Source organism: Erigeron canadensis, chromosome 2 (genome assembly GCF_010389155.1).
Source record: "Erigeron canadensis isolate Cc75 chromosome 2, C_canadensis_v1, whole genome shotgun sequence".
NCBI lineage: Eukaryota > Viridiplantae > Streptophyta > Magnoliopsida > Asterales > Asteraceae > Erigeron > Erigeron canadensis.
The window spans coordinates 34,591,623-34,613,682 of NC_057762.1; the positions used below are offsets into that span (position 1 = coordinate 34,591,623).

Genomic DNA, 22,060 nt, shown 5'->3' on the forward strand with positions numbered 1-22,060 from the left:
TTTTGACCAAATCTAGTTCAAAAACTTGACACTTTCAGTCCTTTAATGGTTAGTTTTTGAAAATCTCTATATATATACCTCCATAAGCACTAGAACACACCACAGTTTCATTATTCAGATATATTAACACATACCAATCCATTTTAAGCACAAATCATGTCAAACTTCAACAACCAAAGAGCCGACAACTTCTTCTTTAACGTTGTATTGAATCAATCGTTCTTTAACCAACCACCACCCAGACCGTTCGTTCCACATCCAAATGACCCCCTTTATCATCAACTCATAGCAGCTTATTATGCTTCACTTGTCGCTCCACAACCCCCTAATTCTACCATGGGGGGTCATCGTCAGCAGCAGGTTTTCAACAACCTGATCAACACTCCTTTCGCACACCATCATCTAACCCCACAACCGAATATGCTCCCACACCTGAATTTGTTCCCACCCCCAATCCATTCCTGAAACACAAGCAAAGGGTCGAAAGGTCAAAACCATGGCCAAACGCACCAAGAAAGACAAACAACCAAAAGAACCTGCTGCAAACTCGTCACATTGGATCGAGCTTGAGATGAAAGTTCTCACATAGTGTTGGGTCGATGCTTCAGAGGATCTAATACACGGAAAAGACCAAACGGGTGTACTTTTTGGGAGAGAATCATAGATAAATACAATGCAAAATTCCCCAACAACCAAAAAAGACCCAATCAGATTAGTAGCAAGTGGAGAAAGATCAAAACAAATATTTCAAGGTTCAATGCAATTTGGAAAGGCTATGATGATCATCGGTGCAGTGGTGAGAACGATGCCCAAGTCATGGAGGAAGCGCGTTCAGTGTACTTTAATCAAACCAAAACTCAGTTTACCATGTACGCGTATTGGTTGCTTGTGAAAGATAAGCCAAAGTTCTTCGCTCCATCTGCTCATGATGTTCTGGGGCGAAGCGTGCATAAAAGGAAAAACCTTGTTAATGTTGTTAATAGTGACAACGAGGGTGAGGAGTCCCAATACGAGCCCGTAGACCTTGGTAAGAATGACTTTTCGCTCCGGATTTGTATACGCGCCCCCTACTAAGTCAAAGGCTTCACGAATCCGATGTGGGGTCTTCTCATTCTTCAGCTTCCAACCTAGTCGTCCAACTCGACAGACTTGGGTGTAAAAAAAGGCAGCGTTGGATGAACAACAACAATCTTTGGCTGCCATTTGTGAGGAAGAAAGGAAGCGTACCATGTATTCGGCTTTTTCGTTCATGGGCCAAACAGAGTGTGATGAAGGGGAGAAGAGCTACATCAATAAAGCCAAGAAGAAACTGATGGCGAAGTACAAAGACTTCCTATTTGGACCCAATTAGTTTAGCTTTAGTTTAGTTTTTTTTTTTTTTAAATGTCGTGTGTGTGTGTGTTTTTCCATTTTTAGGATGTGTTTTTTTTATTGTACTTTGTTTTTTCTTTTTATGTTCTAAAATGTATTTTTATTTTTAATGAAGTTGTGTGTTTTATTTATAATTTGTGTTAATGGAGTATAATGTATTTTATTTATAATTTAGATGGTTAAAAGTGTAAAGTTTAGATAAAATAATATAATTAAATATTAATTTAAATTATACTTGAAAAATCTTTCTGATATACAATCAATTTTCTTATAATGGAATTTTAAGCATAAAAGATATACCGAAAAGAATATCTAAGAGATATCCTTAGGTTTTTTTTGTTTTTGTTTTAACAGCAAGGGTCGGATCACGGTTATTCGGATTGGATACCGTGGACCTACCCGATCCCCTCCCCCCCCCCCCCCCCCCCCGTACTGCCCCACCTTGTAAAAGCTCCACGAAAGTCAGGACAATTCTGACGGGCAATCGCAGGCCGAGAGTATCGAACTTGTGACCTTTTTGACAAAACCCGGATGTCCAACCACTAGGTAATCAGTGAAGGACAAGAGATATCCTTAGTTACTACATATATAAATATATAAGGGGATAACTTGGATGATATTAACATTATTTTGGTTGGATGATATTGCTCTCACAAACCATTAAAATCATGAGGGGTTTTTGACATGTGTAGAAAATGATTTAAGGTCGTAGCCAACCCCGGCTTCAAACTCGTCTTCCCTCCTCTTCCACTCTTCTTGCGTTGGCACCCCCCTCATATGCCTCTTCTTTCTTTCCCTCTTCCCCTAGCGCTGGGTGAGGAAGAGGTGGTGTGGTCCCCGTGTTGTCCCATTCTAACATAAACAAAAAAAAACAACATTTTTTTATAAACAAACGGTAACTTTTATTTTCTTTTTCGCATTTTATTTAAACGACACATTACTCATTCTTTAAAACACAAACACACATTAATCTTTCAAAAAACACACACATATACTCTTCTACTATTCTATCATCCACCCCATTTCATTCAAAAAAAAACACACACACACACACACACATTCGTAGGTACACAATGTCAAGTTCCGACGAAGATTCAATATCATACATTCGTAGGTACACAATTGATCCAGAAATTTTGAACACATTTGTTATGTTTTTGGAAGATGAAAAAAGAGAAGCCGAAAGTTCTGCACGGGTGATTTTGCACAACATGGTTGTTGATTATAACGGTCGTGCAATTAGTCCGCTGGATTTGGAGTTAATTCCACCCGAGAGGCCAGTTCGTACGTGGGACGAACGAGTTGGAACACAGTTACGTATGATGGGGGAGTTACATGACCGAGCGACTCACAGCCGTCTTCGAGGCGCTCTAGTCGAACACATTTAGAACTTGGCGAAACACCATCGTCAACGTTGAAGCTTGTTTTTTTAATAATAATGTAAAACTTTCATTTTTTTTGTTTATGCATCACGTTTTTTTTTTTGTTTAGATGTAATATGTTTTAATTTTGTTAATGTAATGTTTTGTTTTTTTATAAAAAAAGTAAGTTTATTATATTTTAAGATAAATATAAAGTATAGATAAATAAAAGTGAAGGAAGAGATGAGGAAGAGGTTGGGTTGGTAGTGAGTAGGAAGAGGTGATTTAAGAAGAGAGAAAAGTTGATGTGGCAGTGAGGAAGAGCTGCAGGGTTGGTTGAGGCCTAAGTGACTTTGTGAAAGCAACATCATCTAAGATCTATGATGTTAACATCATCGAACATTTTCCCAATATATAATATATACTTAGTAATTATATAATGTAAATGCATATAAATTAAACCCTTTTTATTTTAATTTTTTTAACTCATGTAAACATCTCTTATTATAGTTATTTTTTTGAAAATCTATATTGAAAGATTTTTGAGTATATGATATGAGTTATAATACGTAGAAAAAAAATATTTTACATATAAAAAGCTTTTTCTTTTTTATTTATTAGAACAACATACAAAAAATAAAAAGAAATGCTAAATCTACAATAACTTTTAGCCATTATAATATTTGCTTTACTAGCGTTGTACCCGCGCGATACAACGGGGAATAAAAAAAAACGTCGGTGGTTTGATGGTGGTTTGTGAGGCGGCGGCGATGAAAAAGAAAAAAAAAAAGCTGACGGCAGTGGATGGTTGTTTGATGGTGGTTTTTGGGGCGGTGGTGGATGGTGTTTATGGGGAATAGCGTACATAGAAGGTGGATTGCGGTGGTGGATGGTGGTATTTGGGGCGGTGGTGGATGGTGTTTATGGGGAAGAAAATCGGAAAAGGGGAAAGGGAGAGAAAATCGGAAATCGGATGAACGTATGTGTGTGTAATGAGCGTGATGGAGAAAAAATAGGGTAATGTAAATTATGAGAGCATAAAAGACATTTTAAAAGTAGAGGTGTTAAAAAAGGGTGGAATAGTTTGTTTATTAATGGAGTATAGATAAAGTTGTATATTATGAAATATAATGAATGATAGAAAATTATTGTAAATATATCATTAGCCTAAAATAAAAAGTTTACCATCAGAATTGTATAGCAAAACGTACCGATATCATATTTCTAAATAGTACAGTAGTACACCTTTGATTTCCGTTGCTATCAATATCAAATATCAAATATCTGAAACAAATATGGTCCACTCGTTGTCAATTTCTCATCCACTAACTTTGACTTATTGTATGCATCTTTTGACCAGAGTTATTGAGTTTCCACGCTCCATAATTCCATATTCTTCTTCAAGTCTTCGCAACGACAAACTTAAATGTCCTTTTTTGATTAAATTAATATTATACTATTATACTTTCATCTTTGTCATATCAATAATTCAATTCTACGTTACTAGTCTCTTCTTTAGAAAAGACTTCTCTCCACATAAATGGAGAATATATATACATATACATAATACATATGCATATTATACATGATGACTATACAAAAACATGTATGACTTACTTTGTACCCATTTCCTTTTACTTAACTATAAAATTTAATTCTAGTATGTATAATGCAAATGAAATACAGAGATTATTTACTAGTTTAAATAATTCAAGATATACAAAAAGCAATAGAACATAAACTTCAATAAAGAAACTTAATAGTGTTTTCTTTATCTAACCATCTTATTAACCTACATATTACTACTCAAAAGTCAATAAACATTACGTAGAACTAAAACGATACTTGTGTGATGCGGTTGTGTAATGACGGTGGTGGTAATGGATGGTGGTGGCGTGCGGCGGTAGCGACGGCGGGATATTGTAGATTATTGATATAATGTTGTTTTGATGTATAGTACATCACGTATTAAAATGTGTACATTGTTGAAACTTAAAATCAATATTGAAATTTAAGTTTAATGTTAAACAAAAAAAAATTATTTGATAATATAGTATAGATAAATACAAGCTCAAACACAGTTACATAGTTGCATATAAAATTAATTAAATAACGTTTAACTAGCAAGGTACCATGAATAAAACATGGTACAAATCTAAGTATATAGGAACTCGGTTCCATTCAGAAGATATATGCTTAAGAAAAAAAATCGAATAATTTTAAATTAAAGAAATTCTTCAAAGAGGCGTACATGTTTAATGGAAAATTTATATACTTTTTTGAACTGTTTTACTACTATAAACACCCATATATATGAGAAATAATATTAATATTATAGTTTTTAAATAGTTCACTAAATTATATAGATAGATTAATGCATGAATATGTTTAACTTATAAAAATACATGATGTTAGTATTATCTCCCCTTTATATATGTACTAGTTCTAATACTCGTACGATGTATGGTAGTTATTTAAATTGTATAATAAATTCGAATATGTCTCATACATCATTCACTGATATGAAATAAATTATGGTTAAAGTAAACCGCTGATCGAAACTAAATTATAATAAAAACGGTAATGATAAATATAATATATGTTTATTTAGAGTTTATATTTACCTTAAATTTTTAGAGTCACATAAAAAACGGAACTTGTAAGCATATTGGATGACGACAAATAGCCTTGTGATTTCACATCGTAAACTCAAAATTTTTAAGTCTTCATGTTAATAAGTTATTATAAGTAATATAAATAATAAGAGTTGAATAATTAAGAAAAAAAATGACAATTTATAAATAGGAAACGATCAATCAAAAATAAGGTTATTATGTATTTTGTATTATTAATAAGACAAGAGTTAAAGTTGAATTATAATTCTAATAAGAAAATTGAATATGTTATTAATTAATAAATCAAAAGTTAGAGTTTAATTATAAGTCTAATAAGGAATTTGAATTTATTTATAATTAAAAAAACTAATTTAATAAAATAAATAAATTAAAAAAACACATGTCAATGAAAAATTACTATCACGTATCGTTTTAAAAATATGTTTTAGTTTATTGGTGGATTCTAACGTACTTTTGTCCGTGTATTAAAATCCATGGAAATGAAATGCACATGACACACACTATCCACCTCCCTCCGAATTCCCAACCCCTCCTGTTTTCGTCAACGACGACCCACTTCTTGGCTTTAATCATGTGATATGAAATTGCCTGTCCTTTGTACATATTCTAGTATTAGCATTTTATTGGACTTTTTCAATCAAGTTGGGTATTTAAAAAAATATATCTACAACCCAAAAGTAAAATCTGGATTTGAAATTGGCATCTTAAAATAAAGAGTAAACCACAATCAATTGACTAATTCCATATTATATATCAAACATTTAGAAGACCAAGATACCATCCTTCTCATCATCATCACACTAACATGGCATCTCTAAAAGAATTACATTAATTAATTAAATACAAAAATTAAAACATAATTAAACAAATTCTTAAGTAAAGCAACCCAACCAACATATGGAATTGATTCCAAAGTCGACTTCCACTAGAGTAACAACACAACACACCCTCTTTTTTTGCATGGGAATGGAATGGAATTAAAACTAGAACATCAACAAACTCCTAAACTGAAAATTTAATTACCAGTAGTAGCAGTGATTAATTAAACAAAAATATGAAATAAATTTTTCCATATTATTATAAGATGATGAGGATTAAGATGATTCTAGAATAAGTCCAGAAGTAGTTTGTGCAACAGAAAGTGCATGATTATGATCTCCTTCATAAGTAACAATTAACATGCTTGAATCATCTAATGCTCTCTCTACATGCTTCCTTGCTGGACATCCTCTCACACTACTACACTTGTAATATCCCCTGTTCAAAACAAAATTCATTTACATATATTCATCATTAGATTATACATATAACATAATATAAATAATTATGTATAATAATTATTTTAGAGCCACTGATATTTATATGTTTCAAAGGTTAAATCCATATATATATATAATTTAGTTTTACCTTGGATGAGGAGATCCTTTAATCGGTTTTTGACCGTATTTTCTCCATGAATAATCGTCTGGTGGAATATCGGCAAGCTTCATACTAATCGCCTTAACTCTAATTACTCTCTTCATCCTCAGTTTTCTGCTACAAAAAACAAAATTAACTTTCTAATTAATAATCAAATTAATTTATTTTAAATAAAATCAGAGAGGAACACAATGTTTTTATACATACATACATACATTTACACACACATATATATATGTAAGCGTGTATATATTACCTTCGTTTGGAGCAGTGACAACGGCCGGAAGCACCGCCGCTACACTTTCCAGAAGCGCCATTTTCCGACGAGCTACACTTCCGTTTCAAGCACGAAGAAGTACACATCGGCGGTTTACTATCGGAATCCCCGGTCAACGATGACATAAACGAGCTAGCTCGAGAAACCGCCGGCGTATAAGAGAAACTAATAGTTTTAGGCATAGAATCTTTCCGTTGAAACACTGCCGGAGCTGCCGTAACGGTCATCGATGGAGCAACAAAAGGAACTTGTTGTATAGGTGTAGGATTATAAACTTTACTTTGATCATTTTCTTCTAAAACGACATCGTTTTGTTCACGCTTGTTATTATTACTACTAATTATATTTTGATTTTGAAAATTAACTGGAGCTCGTCGGAAACGTGCATGACCGGTGAGTTCACGGGAAGAACGGCCTAAAAGTGAAATAACACGTTTGAATTTATCAACAGCCACGTCAGCAACAGCTTTAAAATCATCTGGCTGTGGAGATTGTTGTGATCGGGATTGAGATTGAGAAAGGAGACGAATAAGTTTTTGAACACTTTCAAGACCAGAAGCTGCTTCCTGAACGACGTCGTTTTCTGTGGTTTTGAAACTACTCATGATGAGATCAACTGCCATATTATTACTATTACTATTATTATTATGTGTGTGAATGAATTTTGAATTACAACATTGGAGATTGATATATTTGTTGTGATGAAAAAAAAAAAGAAGAAGCGGTCAAAATGAAAGGGGGGATTGAGGGGGAGGTAAATAAAGAGGGAGGAAGGTGAGAAAGAAGAAAAGTATATGAAGTGAGTGACAGGCATGTCGTTTTATTATTATTTCTAGTTAGTCAAAAGTTGGTGTGAGTAAGATCCAACCATATAGTCCACCCTTCCTTCCCTCCCTTTTACTTTTGTTCTTATTTTTCTTACTTTTATTAAATAAATAAAAATAAAAATATATTAATCATGTTTTAGATTGTCAAAAAATTGAAATTAGTGACATAGACTATTGACCTTTGAAATGTTAAGTTGGACATAATGTCCGATATTAAGACTTTAATTATGCTAATATCGTGTTCACGTGAGTTGTTCGGATTGTATGATTGAGTTATTTGGATTCGAGATATTTTTGAAAAGAATTTGAAAAATGCAATAAACTTGTTGGTACCATTGAGACATGTTGACGATGGTTGTAATAAAATGGTAGTATGATTATTCTTTTCATAAAACCAGAAATTGAATCAATCAACTGTACGTATTGACCATTCAAAAGTTACATTGGACATTTCTAATGAACTTCAAAAGTCATATGCGGCATCCTATATCATGTATCAAAATTATTACAATACATTATTAATAAGTGTACATAATATGGTTGTATAATCTCTAGAGAAAATAAAATAGATTGTATGTATAAGCGAAGTAATTAAATTGCGATCAAAGCAATAATAATAGATGTAAATCAAAATGTTAATAACTAACCCCAATAGTTTGACTAACGGAACGTTTGGTTAAAGTTTTTGTATAGCTTTAGCTTTTAATTATGAACAATAATCTTTTATTGTGTTAAAGGTTTTGTTTGGATGTAATTAGTTTGAACTTTTTTTGAAAGAAAAAACTACAAAATAAAACGTTATTTAAATGAGTGCTTTTAATTGGTTTGGATGAAAATTTTAATTTCTAAAATTACAGAACTACCTTTTGAAGAGCTACATCTATTATATCAAATACCTCTTTTTTATAAAACTCTTACTTATAATTTTACTTAAAAGCTATAGCTTATATCTACGAACTAAAAACTATAACTAAAAACTAAAACTACTTTTTCTAAATACACCCTAAATGATAGTTGTTACTTGTTACTTTGTTAGCACCCCATCCAAACTTTAAGCAACTCAAACTCAACATACTTGTGATTTTTGTGGAACTATAACAACAAACAATCGTATTTTTCTTTTGAAAGACAGAAAGTATATTATAAAGAAACTAGATAATGACAACCAAGAATGTAAATTTTATTGTATGCGAACGATGGATACTTTTATAAATAACTGATTCAGTGAATTTTTTAATTACAATATGATTTTGTATGCACATAATTATTTATTACTGCAACGTAAAAATTTGTAGCACGAGTAGTACTGCACAACCTCATTCGTTGGTGTGGTTTATTTACATATATCGGGTCATTGTAACTGACACAAATTTGCACTCATCGTAAATAAAGAATCTATTCTTTTAGTCATGTACGTAGTCTAGATTTTATTTTTGTGCTCAGTTGTAGGCTTGTAGCTTAGACCTATCACCTATCTTTGCCATATTGGACGTCATTCACTAATATATCTTTTTTTAATCTTTTATGCCGTTAAAAACAACACTAAGCAAAACTTATATTAATAAGAAAACATTATACTCCGTAAGAAATTGTAAGCAAATTGATTGAAAAGGAAAAGGGTTAAAAGGAGAAAAAAAACATTTGAGAATAAATATTTAAGAAAAGGGGTAAAAGAAATTCGATGAAGATTTTGATACAATAAAATATATCTGGAAATACTATTCATTGGCCTGTGACTATGAATGAGGAAAGATTTGACCCTTCTTTTTTTTTTTTGTGTCGTTTCTATGTTAGTCAACCGGACCTTTCTGACCGTTGGATCAGGATTCTAAACAAATCTTATCTTGTAGTGTTCGTCTTTACTTGACATTATGCAAAATCTTTATATGAGTTAATTTCAAAAATCGTCCTTTTGGTTTTACCAAAAAATCCGGTAAAAAATCATGTTTCATTCTTTAAACTTTAAAATAACACTGGTAATCCTTTATATGCGGATAATAGTTATTTTTCGTCCTTTAGTCGACCGTATAAAGGACAAAATGTGACCATCATCTGTTAGATTAAAGGACGAAACGTGACCATTATCCGTTAGATTAAAGTACAAAACGTGACCATTATCCGAGTATAAAGGACTACCAGTGTCATTTTGAAGTTTAAAGGATGAAACGTGATTTTTAAGTAAAACCAGAAGGACGATTTGTGAAATTAACTCTCTTTATATAAAGGGTAACGGAGGGAGGTAGCCGTAATACCATAATTGGATATATATAGACTTATTCTGTATGAATTATATGATGTTGGTAAAATAGATTCATCGTAATCCCCAAATGATTAAACTATACATGTAGAACTATGCTTCATTGGTAGCGAATATTTTAAATGAATTATTTTTTTATGTCAATTAAGCAGGAACTGAACCTAAGACCTTAAGGTCACAAAGTTTTTTCTTTACCATTAAGCTAACTCCTTGTTAGTATTAACTATATACTGTATATCATAATTTATAAATAGCTAGTGATTTTCGATGTAACAATTCATAATTATTCAATTAGTTTATAATATTAATCTCTCTGTAACACGTACACAATATATATATATATACACTAGATTTTAGACCCCGTGTCCAACACTGGACACAGGGTTTATGATATTATCAATATTAGATTTCATACTTTTAATTCATAAAATCTTATAATTTTGAAGATATACGGTCCTAAGTGTTATACTTTGCAAGTTGTAATACAATAATCACAGGTTTATTTTAGCTGAGATATATTGATGGAATCGTTTGTCGTAATCATTACACATGGCACATGCTACAATAATTTTCATTTTATATAATTTTTTGAAACCAATTGTACTCATAATGTAATATTATTATGAAAAACAATTTAGAATTAAAATATAAACATAATTATGATCATGTAATTGACATTCAATTATATTGTAACATCCTAAATTTGTAGGCCAATGAAAATTAACCTTTATTATAGTTTTGCCTTTAAAATAATTTCCTAGTAATTAGGGAATTATTTTAGTTGGAACCTTAGTGGTTAACGGGTATTATACCCCTTAATTTTTGAAGAAAAAACGTGGCAGGGAGGGAACATATCCAGCCAACCTCCCTTGTTGTGAACTTGTGATTCATCCTTCTACTTTTTTTTTTCATCCATACCTTCTTGCATCTCTTCTTCTCATTCTTACTAAGCAATTCCAATCTTTCATTCAATTCAACAATCCTTCTTCAAGAACAATAATAATAATATTAATCATATATCTCATAAAATTGAAAAGTGAGGGTTGAAGTGTGGAGGTGGTGGCTGAAATTAGGAAGGAAAAAAGAGAAAGCAATGGTGATTTTTATCCTAAATTCCAATTCTTAATTCTTAAGGTAATAATTTCTTTTAACCTAGTTTGATTTTAATTTCAAAAATTAGGGTTCATGCAACTATTTTATTTGGAAATTGGGGGTTTTATCGAATTGAGTTAAATTGCTTCTATACAAGTTAGGGTTCTTGTAATTTAATCAAATTTAGGGTTTTAGTTAGGTTGCATGATAGATTTTGATGGATACTAGTGAGAACAAGCTGGACAGATTCTATCCCTGATCTTGAAACGAGTTTAACACCACTATGACAGAGTTTTCACTTGTTGAGTCCTAAAAAGAAAATGTACCTAAGTGTGTTAAGAAAATTATGCCACTGGAATGAGTTAAAAATACGAAGTAGAACTCCAGTTATGAATTTTTGAATTTAGTAGCGTCATGCTGATCTTTCAGCAAAAATGATTATGTGTCAGTTTTTAAAGCGAGTAAAACTCACGTATTTGGGTCAAATCTTGTGTTGGTCACTGAAGATAAAATGTGTTAAAATGTGTTAAGTAGAAGTGGCCACTGGAGTAAGGTCAAAATATTGTGTAGAACTCAAGTTATGGTCATTTGAAGTCAGTAAGGTCAAAGCTGTTTAACAGCAGCAGTTTTGGTTTTAAAACGACCAGAAGTCACCTTTGAATGATAATTCACGTATTGGTCACTAAAGATAAAAGGTAGATATATGTGTCATGTAAATTTGGCCACTGGAATCATGTTAAAAGAGTAAGTAGAACTTGAGTTACACTCGTTTGAAGGCAGCTTGGTCAAATGATGAAAATGGTACTTTTTGTATGAAAGTGAGCTGACCATATGAAAATAATTTAAGAGATACGTGTTATGTGAACTAACCCAAGATTAATATAAGAGTGTAAATGATGGGTTGGGTGTTGGAATGCTAGTGATTATGGCTATGTGACCTTATACGTGATGAATGACCATATGTGTGTTTTTAATGTGAATTGATAGGTTGATTGCAAATACGTTGTTTTATGGTCATCTTGCAATTGTGGTCGCAAATAAGATGAGTGTATATGCATATAATCATATTCTTGTTATTTGAGGTCATAGGTGGGTAAATTCCTATGACCCATAGTTGATTGTTTGTAAGAACTAGTAGGTGGGTAAATTCCTACTAGTATGTTGTTGTAAGAGCTAGTATGTGAGTAAATTCCTACTAGCCAAAATATCCATGGCCATGTTGAAATTGATTGTGTGAGCTAGTAAGTGGGTACTAGCCAAATTGATTGTGTGAGCTAGTAGGTGGGTAAATTCCTACTAGCCAAATTGTTTATGAGAGCTAGTAGGTGGGTAAATTCCTACTAGCCAAATTGTTGATTACGACTAGAAGGTGGGTAAAGTCCTACTAGTATTATGAATGATATGAATGAGATGACTATCAATTGATATGCTATAATTGATGCACTTTTGTATGGTAACTTGTTTATGATTGTATGTGTATGCATTCACTAAGCGTTTAACTTATTCTTTTTAGTTGTTTACCCTTTTTATAGGTTGTCCCGGGTGCGGAAGAAAGTTAAGTAATTTAAAGATTGGAGTTAAAGTTGCTTTATGGATATTGGTTGCTTTAGCTAAATGCAGATAATGGTAACGTTGATAGGACCCGTAGAGACCCCTTTGAAATATGGCTCATGATACATTGATTGTTTTGGTATAATTATTCGTTTTTGTCAAATGTAAGAAATAAGAAGTTTCGGTTACTTCTATTGAGTCATTTTGTATTAGAAATGTGTTGGATTGTGTTTAAAATGTATTTTTGGAAAACTCTTAATCCGTAACAGGTTTTGACGATGATTTTACGAATGGGTCATGCCGAAATTTCTAATTGTGCTTTGTCTTTTACAAAGAGTTTTGCTAAATGTATTTGTCAAGATTTATAATTGAGTACATTCTTTATAAAAAGTATATATATATTAAAAAAAAATCATTTAAAATGGTCGAGTCGAGTTTGGTCCTTACATATATGTATTTGGTCATAATACGGACCCATTAACGAATAGGTTTATTTTCAATTACATGTTCTATGATAATTAGATTACAATTAGGATTGTTTTCATTTTACGGCTAGGTTTTTACGGTTAGTTATAACTAAGCTGTAAATTTATGGCTGGGACGGCCATAACAAAAAAAAAATCCCAATCTTTTGGTCGAGCCGATTCTTTCAAGACTTGAAAGAATCGGGATCGACTCGACCATTTTTTTTTATTATTTTGTTTGACCACTTCCATACTTGGAAAAAATTTTAAACTAAAATAATTTGAAAAACTGAAAACGCTCTAGATCAAAATCTAACGAATTAGAAAACCTTAATATGTTATATTAGACATATTTTATAAGTTTCAGACCTTAAAAAAGTTGGATGAAGCTCGGAAAAATTTTGTTTGAGAAAAGAAGAACTGTAGCCACGAGCACGGTCGGTCGTGCTCTGCAACTGTACTCCCAGAAAGTTGAACACCAAGACGAAAATACTGCAGACGCTGAGCACGGTCATTATTTGATAACAATTTGGACTTTTGATTTGAGTGACAATTCTATCTTTAAAAAATTAAATATAAATATTTTTGTAACTTTTTTAAAAAAATTTTTAAATGAAAACTCAAGTTGATTGTTAAAAATAAATATAAATTAAGTATTCAAGGTTAAAAAACGTAAATTATTGATGGAGAACAAAAAAGTGTAAATTAATGAGACTTTTTCTACCGATTAGTATAAATACTAATATAATAATATATTTGGATAATGATTATTAGGATTTTTAATTTGTAGTAAATCTAAATGATGACATAAGCGAGAGACAATTTGATAAAATTGAACTACTTTATTGATTAATAAGTCATTAGTTCAACTGTATAGATTAAGATAAGATTAAGATTATATATATATTTTATCAAGTATGGTTTGCTTTATATATTCACGTAATCACGTGAAAACAATGATAAGAGTCATTCTAAATTTCTAATATCCATAAATCATATTGATGTTAGTTTATAGAAAGATTAATCCAAAACACTTGGATGTATTTTAGTGACAAGTGACATCAGCGGAGCTATATGGTGAAGGATAGTCATGGGCTCATGCCTATCTTGCAACTTTTATAAAATTTTATATATTTAATATTATTTTTATCTATTAATTTAGTTCAAAGTAAACTGGTCTTCAATAAAACATATACTTAAATAGAAATTGTTCGGTCCTAGACTTAAAACCTTGGCTTCATCACTAGTTAGGGATAGAAATTTGCAAAGAAAACAAGTTTAGTTGGCAAAGCAACGAGATAAAAAAGAAATATACTCCGTAGATCAAAGGAACCATAATTCCATACCAAAATCCATGTGATAATTATATACGAGTATTTTTTATGCATACAACTGCTAGATGAAACTGCTAACTAACGACTTTAATGATGAAACTGCTAACTAACGACTTTAATGATCTTAATTTGTATCATTGTATGTTCTCAGAGGGTAAAAGAAACCCGTCTTGAAACATTTCTTCAATTATTCGAAATTTTACTATATGTCTTAAAATTTAAATCAGTCTCAATGTTTATGAAAGATCACAATTAGCTTTAATATTAATTTCAACCGTCTTTGAGCGTCGATTGTCATATCACGCCTACTCTCATCTACCACATTGTTTGGCGCGCAATATAGTATATGTTCAACAGGTCCTGATAAAAATCTGCATTATATATATTTGTATATTAATATGTTGTAGTCTAAAGTCTTGAGTCTCGGTCTCAGTTTGAATCTCTTTTGAAGATTTAAATATCAAAATTAAATTGAAGACAATGTCTGACGAACTATAAAAGACAAGGGTCACTTAAGGGTGGTGTTAAACTGTTAATAGTATTATTCAAAGACGCTATAGAAAAAGTCAAAGAAGGGTCACGTAGTAACGATTAACGAAGACCAATAAATCACCTCCCTTCTGTTTATCATCCAAAATAGAGTATTTCTTTATAGCATAGGAAAAAAGATCATCATCATTGAACTTTCCTTTTGTCTTCAGCCTCGGCCTAGAATCCTAGATATCTAATAAGAAAACCATATAAATTCTTATTCAGCTTTATATATTATATCAGAAATACCAAACTAATTATGAAAACAATGATGTGTACGTGGTTCAGTTAACGAATTCGAAATGAAATTATTCGGTTAACAAACTTCATTCACTTCAGAAATCTTTTCATCATACAAATAATGACAAGTCGGTCCGTGAAATTAATTCTCATTAATTGGTGAATATTACCCCTTAATTTGTGGACTATTTCTCGACTTGTTATGATCCGCATACTGCAACATGGAAATTCTTATGTTATCAGCCATTCACAGATTGCGAAAAATTACTAGTGCCAAACACTATAGTCCATATTACATCTTACTTTTTTGCCCTTCATGTGGGGTTAGCCTATTTGATAGAGAACCATATCTCTTGGGAAGAAGTCCAACGTCTAGTCCCTGACACAAGTAATAGGGAACCTGGACATAATGGGGAAATTAAGTTGAAACACGTCTCATCTTTAGGATGGGTCAAAGACGGCCTTATCAAATATTGAGCGCATGTTTGTTTCATGGAACCCCTTGCCCTAATATAATTATTTATCATTCCAAACACGTCTCATTGCTATTTATAACAACGTATAATTGACTAGGGTCAATTTATGATCTTTTCTTGACACCTTAATCTAATCTTCATTATTTCACAAGAATTGTTCTTAACTGATTGTTTTTAATTGCTATTATACCCCAATTCATAATTTGATCAATAAACCATAACCTATCATCATATACTATCATCATATATGATGATATGATGTACGGAGTAATTTAAAGATATATATTATTCAACAATTGGGCCTATGAGCAGACCTGGCCTTTAGTTTGACCGAGGATGGCTTTTGAATTATGTTCAGCGTGTTAACCCGGCCAGTTAAATCAATGAATGGTCAAAATATCAGTATGTTTTACTCCGTAACTGTTTTTTATACCCGTACCGAATTAGATTTGTATAACACTAGCTTCTGATAACATCGATCCAATTACTGTTCCAACTAAGATCCAACTATAAGGTATTTTCAGTTCTGAATATAAGTTTTGTTTAACAAATGTTGAATACGACAAGATAATTAAGGTTCGTTTTTGCTTCAAGAAATGCTCGCAGGCAACAATAATACTAGCTCATTCAAAAATAAGTTTCAAGAAAAATAATTCGATTGAATGAGCTTAATTACGCAATCTATATATTTCGAACTTCACTAGTAGGGTGCTTTCTCTAGATCGATACGTTGGAGCATTAAAAAACTCAAGATCAATCTGGATATCAGTTTAATCAATTAAACCGGACAGTTTTTAACCATTTTCTAAAAAATTGATAGGACATCCTCCTTACCTTATTCAGCATGAAAAGTCAATGCTACAAGCCAACAATAGGTACACAGTCAATATCAAATAATGTGAACAAATAAGAAGTGTGTTTATCAAACCCATTTAAATAGCTAAACCATATACATCTGAAAAGCCCAACCCAACCCAACCCATCATACAAATTTTCATTATTTCGTAAACAATATAAAGTTGTAAGTTTACAAATGGATCACTGATAGAAAAACGATAATTGAGTTTATGTTTAACATATTATTCAGTGTGCAAAAGTATCATCTGTCAAATCTAATCATCCTTTAAAAATTATATAATAATAATTATTATTATAATATTATATACGTATCTACCAATACACTAAAACAGGATTGAGATGTTCTTAAAACGATACGTGGCGTAATCCTTGATCGATACATGTCCTTTTAATTTATTTATTTTGTTAAATTAGCTTTTTTTAGTGGTATATAAGTTTAATTTTTTTTATTAGACTTAGAATTAGACACTAACTCTTGGGTTATTAATACAAAATACATTATTATACCCTTATTTGACTGATCGTTTTCTCATTAATAAATTGTCTCTTTTTTTCCCCTCAATTCATCAACTCCTACTGCTTATATTAATTATAATAAGTTATTAATATGAAGACTTCAAAAAATTGAGTTTATGATCTAAAATCACAAGGTTATTTGTCATCATCCACTATGCTTACATTTTCCGATTTAATGTGTTCTAAAAATTTAAGGTGATTCTAAAATTCTAATTAAACATATATTATATTTATCATTACTGTTTATTATAATAATTTAACTTCGATCATTGATCTACTTTAACAATAATTTATTTTATACTCAACGAATCATGTATGAGGCAAATTTGAATTTCTTTATGATGCAATCTATATAGATACCGTACATCATACGGGTATTAGAACTGGTAAATATAAATAAATTGATTATATCTTTGCATAGTTATATGTTTATGATGTTCTTTATTAAGGATATAAGATAGAGACCTTTTAAAGTTGATCTAATTTTATAGGTAAAGTTGAAACAATTTAAACCATTAGATTAAAATAAAGGATTAAGATCCAAATATTAAGTTTAAATCTTGACCTTTAAGTTTAATCACATGGTTGATAATTGTCCAACTTCACTTATAAAATTGTAAAGGATCTTTATCCCATTGTTAACGAGTTTTGTCACTGATCGCTATTAATAGTAAATAAATAAAAAGCCATGAATCTTCCTAAAAAAGCATGATTCCGCATATCTATGTTAGTCATAATTTTAGACTAAAAAGACCATCCGCCAATTTTTTTGTGATTCTAACAATAAAATCATATAAACGTTACAGTAATATTCTTCTTAAAACTGCTCATTGATGGATCCTTTGTCATATATCCATGATTCTCGGTTTACTTGTTAGTAAAAAGGTCACTATAAAAAGATTATGATATTGTAATAATCATTAAAGGCGAGGCCAATGAACAGTGTCACGTGCTACATGGCGTTGTTTTATTGGTCCACCTGTATCACGCATTTTTTTGTAATCTCATTAAAGGCAGGCCAATGAACAGTGTCACGTGTCACGTGGCGCTGTTCAATTGGTCCACCTGTATCTTGCGTTTTTTCCCAGATTTTGCCATATCGGATTCCGTTAAGGTTATTTTTTGTTCGGTTTTACTTGATTTCCTACATAGTTTTTTTTGCTTTTGTGTTTTCTTTCTATTGATCCACCTATACCCCGCTTTTTTTCGGATTTTGCTATATCGGATCCCGTTAAGGTTATTTTTCTTTCGGTTTTTGTTGGTTTATTACATAGTTTTTTTGCTTTTGTGTTTTCTTTCTATTGGTTCATCGTATACCCCCCCCCCCCCATCACTATTTAGATTTTGCCATTTTGGATCCCGTTTGGGTTTTTTTTTTTGGTGTTCATCATAGTTTTTTGGCTTTTGTATTCTGAATTAATATATTGGAAACTTTTACAAAATATTTTATTTTTCCTTTGTTATTTCTATTTTCGTTAAGGTTATTTATCTTTTGGCTTTTCTTGGTTTTTTGATACCTTTTTTTTTGCTTATATGATCTCTTTTATTGGTTCATCATATATACACCCCGCATCACTATTTAAATTCTGACATTACAGATCCCATTTTGAGTTTTTTCTTTCTTTTTTTTTGGCATGGTTATCAATAGTAACCATGCTTATTAAAACTTGACACGTGGCATCGGTTATAAAGTGACACATCGCACGTTTCTTATAGTTTGGATTTTGCCACATTGCATCCTGTTCGGATTTTGTTACGTCTTTTTCTTTTTTAGTTTTGTTTTTCCTTTTCGGATTTTTTATTACGGGTTACTTCTTTTGTTTTTTTCACACTTTTTATTTGTCATTCAACCTTATTGTGATACACCCCGTACCACTACTTGCATTTTGCTATATCGCATCCACTTGATATCTAAATTAATATATTAATATTTTTGTCACATCACATCCCGTTCAGGTTTCTACTACGGGTTACGTTTTGGTTTCTTGCATACTTTTAAACAAACATATTAATGACAAAATTATTTCTAATTAAGCTGTCGAAAATTCACGGCATATATATACTAAAATAACAAACCGTTTCAACAAAGGAATTGAGACCCCGCCAAAATTTTCTAGTTAATATAAATATATAATGAAAGAAGTTTGATACGTAACAAAATGTATTTTCTCACTTTATGAAAGAGAGAATCGGGTTATGAACCTATAATTGGATACAATGATATTTTTTGAACTACCAACAAAATCAATGACCATGATAGTGTAAACAAACAAAAAATATTGGTCACAATATGTCACCAGTTACATGCACCAATACTATAACGACACCATAATACTACATTACATTATCTATGAATGCTAGTGACAGAATTTCATTTATAATCGAATCAGCGGACCCTTTTTTTGAATTGAACACCACATTGTTTCTATTTCTCCATAAGCACCAAATCGAAGTGACAATAATCAAATGCACTGCTTGCTTCCAAGATGACTCGCCTCTTAGTTGTTGAGCTAAGATCGGGAGATCTCTAACTAAGAAGAAAAAGAAGCGAGCTATCCGACACCAACGTGACACATAATCCCAAATCCGAGCATCAACTTCGCAAAGAGCCAAATGTATGTTCCAAATTCTCGTCCTCCAAACTGCAAACCTGACACTCGGATGATGGAATATGAACATTCCTTCTAGCCAAATTATCTTTAGTGGGCAGCCTCCCCAACCAAACCCGCCACGCCAAAAAATTGACTTTGATAGGCACCCATTTATTCCAAACAAATGTATTATTTACCCACACTTCACCCTGCACCCAAAATCTGACTCTAAGGGACCTTAATGAGTATCTAAGTTACATACATCATTCCTCTAGACATCATCGGCTCCAGCCCAAGACACGGATGCTATTAGATATAGTAGCACATCTACGTCGACATTTTCCACCGGGTTGAGTTGTTTAGCCCAATGGAAACATACTGTTTGACCTCCACTTCCAAAACGAACCCTATCCCTCACCAAACATAGTTTAATTGATTCCAGTTGAAATAAATTTGGGAATCTGGTTCGTAGTGGCACGTCGAGGACCCAAGTATCAAACCAAAAGAACATGTTAGAATTGGTACCTGGTGTCACATGAAAAAACGCCCCATACAAATCATACCCGAAATTTGTAAACTGATAAGATATGCCATTTGCATATCTGTTTCCATGGGCCGGAATTAACATCTTTCCAAGTTATAGGCTCCAGAAGAAATATGAAAACTCCAAATAACCTTTCTCCATAATTGGATACAATGATAAATAAGCTAGTATCACAAGAGAAATAATATTGAAATTTGGCTTTTTGTTTATGTCTAGTCAATATCACAATGTACGTTATTTTATATTAGCATGAAACAATGAAACATCCTTAAACTAATTTACTTGCAACATATTACGTACTCGTACGTATTAGATTTGTCTTTTGTTTATGTCTGGTCAATCACATTCTTAAACTAATTTTACTCACAAAATAAACAAATAAAACGAAACGTCTATAGTAAACTTTTTATAAGTATTACATACACTAATCCGTTTATTATTTGAGGAGAAAAAACTACTATTTACATTATAAAGTATTTTTTTTCCAGTTTTTTCAATGAAGTAGTTGATCGATAACTTCAAAATATCTCCTTTTTTTTCAATAATTTAAATATTTTCATCTATGATGTCTATAATATCTTTAATAAATTATTTACAACATACATCTTTCAACCTTTACAATAACTATATCACTCCTTTTACATCATTCACTTTTACATAAATACACACACCGCTACCATGACCACCGCCACCACGATCCGTTGGCGCCGTCACCACACCGCCGCATCGCGCAAACATTCGTTTAGTATTGAAATATATGAATGGAACTAGTCTTAATACTCGTTAACAATACAAAAAGTTGTCTTATATTTTATCTATTTGTCCTTTGTAAAATTACATAATTTGTAGAATTAATATTTAATAACAATATGATTACACAAATAAAGTGCGTGAAAAAAAAAAATTCTGGTACATAAAAAGAGTAGACATCCTGAAATGGTAAAGACTATGTATATATGTTTTCTAAAAAATTAAGCTCAAGATCTAACAAAAGATAACAAAAAAAAAAAGAAAAAAAGCACAAGATCCATTAAAAATTGTCTCTAACATACGGCTTAAAAAATTGCTATATGTTTATATGTACTTAGAAAGTAAGTAAGTAACTGCTCAGTGTCGCCTTTTGCAGGTTCTGAGCCCCAATACCTCAACGGTGTATGGAAGAGGTTAAGATGTAGGCAGACCTTACCTCTACCTAAGTAGAGAGGCTGCTTTCAGTTTTTACCTAAATGGTAGAAAAGACTCTCTAACCTTTACATGGGATGAGGATCGAACCCATAGCCTCTGTCTCCAGAGGCAATGGTGTTTACCACTGATCCAACCATGCTGCTTATATGTTTATATGTACTTGGTTCATATATTTTTGTACTTTAAGTTTCTTATCACGACTATATGAATAGTTTCATCTTTATTTAACCTATACTATATGAATTAGGAGTGAATTGCATTTTTGGTCTCTGTGTAATCACCTTATTCACAGGTGCAATCCAAAATCACTTATCGTTGCAACAATGGTCCAAAAATCAAGTTTTTGTTGCACTCTCAGTCCAAAAGGTGATGCTCGTTTTTTTTTTTACTTAATTACATCATGTGCTCTTCACGTTAAGGGCATAATCATTGCAACGATACGTGATTCCATACCGCGCTTGCGAATTGGGTGATGACACAGGAACCAAAAATGCAATTTAATCATGAATTAGTAAACTACACTTGAAAAT

At 31.7% G+C, this 22,060-nt stretch overlaps 1 protein-coding gene across 2 annotated transcripts; it reads right to left on the reverse strand.

Moving 5' to 3' along the window:
* Positions 1-6,217: 6,217 nt before the first annotated feature.
* On the reverse strand, positions 6,218-7,799 carry LOC122586948 (probable WRKY transcription factor 7). Of its 2 annotated transcripts, none has more exons than XM_043758983.1 (3): positions 7,044-7,799; positions 6,776-6,904; positions 6,218-6,625 (listed from the first exon to the last, which is right to left on the reverse strand). In XM_043758983.1, the coding sequence occupies exons 1-3, from the start codon at positions 7,685-7,687 to the stop codon at positions 6,463-6,465; spliced, it is 936 nt and encodes a 311-aa protein (XP_043614918.1). In that variant the 5' UTR covers positions 7,688-7,799; the 3' UTR covers positions 6,218-6,462. The 2 variants fall into 2 exon arrangements, with proteins under 2 accessions (XP_043614918.1, XP_043614919.1); XM_043758984.1 differs by having other exon boundaries at positions 6,776-6,901; positions 7,044-7,797.
* Between the last annotated feature and the right edge of the window lie 14,261 nt (positions 7,800-22,060).